This window comes from Dipteris shenzhenensis, chromosome 25, assembly GCF_047967505.1.
Source record: "Dipteris shenzhenensis isolate YYH24624 ecotype China chromosome 25, Dip_SZ_1.0, whole genome shotgun sequence".
NCBI lineage: Eukaryota > Viridiplantae > Streptophyta > Polypodiopsida > Gleicheniales > Dipteridaceae > Dipteris > Dipteris shenzhenensis.
Window position 1 is genome coordinate 46121442 of NC_141620.1, and position 3746 is coordinate 46125187.

Consider the following 3746-nt stretch of genomic DNA (forward strand, 5'->3'; position numbering starts at 1 on the left):
ATAAAATTTGGTCTCTAGTGGGATTCTATGCATGCTAGCTGTCATCTCGGAGCCCTTTTGGGCTAAAAATTTATCCAAAATGGTGGGAAAAAAAGACAAATTATGATGGTAAAAAAGGAGAGAGAGAGAGAGACAGAGAGAGGGGGGGGGACTACAATGCATGCATGAGTCAGGGAGTAGAGAGAGATGTGACACAGTTAGACAGACGAAGATAGAGGGTCTAGATGTAGGACGAAGAGACAAATAACACACACAGAAGTGCATGCATGAGAGAGGGGTAGAGAGAGATGTGAAGAGTTAGACATAGACAAAGATAGAGGGTTGCAATGAGGACAAGGAGGATGAAGAGAGAAAAGAGACAAAAATAATATTGTGTGTGTTTTCATGAGAGTGAGAGAGAGAGAGAGAGAGAGAGAGAGAGGTGTCATAAGTGGAATAGGTGGAACAAAACATGTTGGTTGCCAAAAAAAACTCAATCCAAAACTCGCTCAAAAAACTCGCTCCTTGCACACACTCTCCATCACGATGTGTTATGCTAGTTCTGGTTGTTCCTACTGTTCTTGATTACTCAAGGTACGTTTTGCCGGGGTGAAGCAATGACACGGTTAATGTAAGCTAGGTAAAGAAAATGTGAAGAATGGTATACGTTAATGAAAGCGAAGTAAAGAAGACCCCATTAAGGGTTTGTATTCTTAGAGATTGCTTTCCCCACCCAAACATAAAGAATGGATTAGTCATACAAAAGCTCAACATAATTAGTGTCTCTATTGCAAACATCATGCTAGGCTAGAATGTTAATGTAAGCTCGATAGAGATTGGTTCACACTACCTGTTGCTGGCTATCGTGGATAAGGTGGTGTGAAGGCCTGCTATCAAATACGAGGGATGAGGGCTTGGACATTGACACAAAAGATGTGTTTTTGGGGCAATGAAAGTTGACTCACAACTCCTCCAACCGCTAACAGGATTGGCCCATTCCATCTCCTCCAACTGCTACACCAATCACACGTGGGTGAGTAGGTAGATGATGCACCACATCCGCTGGGTTGTTTGAACCCACCGTGCAAAGAAGCGTGCACATCACGCTAGGGTAGAGCAATGCTAATGAAGGAGGCTAATTAGACGGATAATGTGGGATTAAGGTGAGGTTAAGGGTTTGAAATTGGTGTTCCCGCCCAAACGACCATCTTCCTGTTGTGCTGCTCTGCTCCGAGCTTCCATGGCGGTTCTTGCTTCATCAGTTTGATCTCTGGCCTTCATCTCCTTTGATTCCTTGGAGCTTCCCTGCCCGCCAATCGTTCGTAGCTTAGCTATGGAGCAGCAGGAGCATTACGCCGCCCAGGAGCACATCGACCAGGAGCTCCAACATGGACCCTTCCCTGTCGAGCAGCTTCAGGTGCCCTTCCCCTTCTCGTTTCGGTCCTTCATCGCATTTCCTTTTTCTTCTTTTGCGAGAAGGAGTAGGGTGCCTGACCTCTATCGTTTCCTTCTCCCTTGCTTCCTTCTAGACCTGCGGAATCGCAGCAGCTGACACCAAGAAGCTCAAAGAGGCAGGTATCTGCACCGTGGAAGCCGTCGCTTACTGTCCCAAGAAGGATCTGGTACAAATCAAGGGGCTGAGTGAAGCAAAAGTCGACAAGATCATCGAAGCCGGTACAGTCAATCGTCTGTTTCATCGTGCCCTTCGGAGGAAACATCCGTCGCCTTCACGCTGACAGTTCTTTGTGTGGATTTCACAGCATCGAAACTTGTCCCAATGGGATTTACTAGCGCAAGTCAGCTGCACGCCCAGCGCTCAGAGATCATTCAAATAAGCTCGGGGTCGAAGGAACTCGACAAGATCCTAGAAGGTTTGGACGCTCTTCGTCCCATGAATGACTCCTTTGTGTACGTTTCCCCAGCTATCAGGTTGTGATCAACGCTGTTGGCCTTTCCAGGAGGCGTGGAGACAGGGTCCATAACCGAGATTTACGGCGAATTCCGCACAGGGAAGACACAGTTGTGTCACACATTATGCGTCACTTGCCAGGTTAGAATTCATTCAGCTCGTGATCGAAAAACTGGTGCAATCAAAGGGAGGGCTCTGTGAGATGAGGCAGTCCCTATCTTCATTGGTAATCATTTTCGTTTTGGTTCAGCTCCCGCTAGATCAGGGCGGTGGAGAAGGAAAAGCTCTGTATATTGACGCAGAAGGAACTTTCAGACCACAGCGGTTGTTGCAAATTGCTGAACGGTACTAGCCCTTTGTTTATTTGATTTCCACGTCCAAAAAAACGAACCCAAGATTTCGAATAACTCTCTTTCGATTGATCCCAAGTTCCTTGATTGATCCTTCCCATCCATCCAGGTTTGGACTCAATGGTGGAGACGTTCTGGAGAACGTCGCGTATGCAAGAGCTTACAATACAGATCATCAATCCAGACTTCTGCTTGAAGCAGCTTCCATGATGGCTGAAACTAGGTGATGGAACTGTTCATTCTCAGCATCGTGCAATGCGATCTGTCATCAGCAAAGTCCTAATCGAATTCTGGTGGAAGCAGGTTTGCTTTGATGATCGTCGACAGTGCAACTTCCCTTTACCGGACAGATTTTGTAGGGCGTGGGGAGCTGTCTGCAAGACAAATGCATCTGGCCAAATTCCTTCGAAGTCTGCAGAAAATGGCCGATGAGGTGGGTTCCCGGTTGAGTGTTTTCTGAAGTATCGGGTGTCCTACGAAATGCAGCTGTGCCATCCAACTAAATTGCTGTGATTGCAGTTTGGAGTTGCTGTCGTGGTTACGAATCAAGTGGTGGCACAGGTAGACGGATCTGCAATGTTTGCAGGGCCTCAAGTGAAGCCCATCGGAGGGAATATTATAGCCCATGCCTCGACCACGAGGTATTCCTTTGTTGTATCTTCGAAGCCCAAATGCGAATGAGATATCTTTTGCTGAAATTTATCTTGCTTCCTGTAGACCCTCTGCCCAAATGAGAGTTGGATAAATTTATCTTGCTTCCTGCAGACTCTCTCTGCGCAAAGGGAGAGGTGAGGAGCGCATTTGCAAGGTCGTGAGTTCACCATGTCTACCTGAACAGGAAGCCAGATTCCAGATCACTACAGACGGTGTCATCGATGTAAAGGACTGAAGTTCTTCAAAGCTGGGATTTTGTGTCATCAGAGAGGGAGACAGGTACAGAAATTTGTACCTTCCAAAGACATCGGTTGGGCAAATCCAGCGGAGCAGATTTGAGGCCGTTTCTGTAATGCCGTCTGGCTTTCCTGAACAATGAAGATTCGCATGGGGAAAGGGAGTTGCAGCCAATGTAAATTGTAGAATCATTCCAGTTGGAGAGGAAAGAAGCCTTAAAAATGCAGTGTCTCGTTCTGGTTATGTAACCAGTTTTTATGCAGTGTCTAGTTTTATGTGTGTGTGTGAGAGAGAGAGAGAGAGAGAGAGAGAGAGATTTCATCAGGGTCGGGACTGCCAGGGATAAAAAAAGGATCCACCACCAGAGGTGTAATCGAGAGAAAGAAAGAAAGTTTATTTAAGTCTTAGTAAGACCAAATCGGTCTATGAGATTGAAACGAGAGAGGAGAGAGAGGTGTTCTGTACTCTGTTTTATTGTACATTGGAGAGAGCATGTGTGTGTTCTCTCTGTCTGTTGCATGTTCCAGAATCCAAAGTTTGAGAAGACCTTGTGGTTCGTGTATTCCAAGAATGATTAAAGGACAATGACTTGCTATTGGGTTTTCCTCATTGCAAAC

The 3746-nt window shown here is 46.2% G+C and overlaps 1 protein-coding gene across 2 annotated transcripts; it reads left to right on the plus strand.

Moving 5' to 3' along the window:
• Positions 1-1208: 1208 nt before the first annotated feature.
• On the plus strand, positions 1209-3363 carry RAD51 (RAS associated with diabetes protein 51). Of its 2 annotated transcripts, none has more exons than XM_087396624.1 (9): positions 1209-1396; positions 1509-1653; positions 1740-1850; positions 1938-2029; positions 2139-2233; positions 2348-2461; positions 2542-2671; positions 2758-2879; positions 3004-3363. In XM_087396624.1, the coding sequence occupies exons 1-9, from the start codon at positions 1313-1315 to the stop codon at positions 3125-3127; spliced, it is 1017 nt and encodes a 338-aa protein (XP_087252750.1). In that variant the 5' UTR covers positions 1209-1312; the 3' UTR covers positions 3128-3363. The 2 variants fall into 2 exon arrangements, with proteins under 2 accessions (XP_087252750.1, XP_087252751.1); XM_087396625.1 differs by having other exon boundaries at positions 3077-3363.
• Positions 3364-3746: the final 383 nt, after the last annotated feature.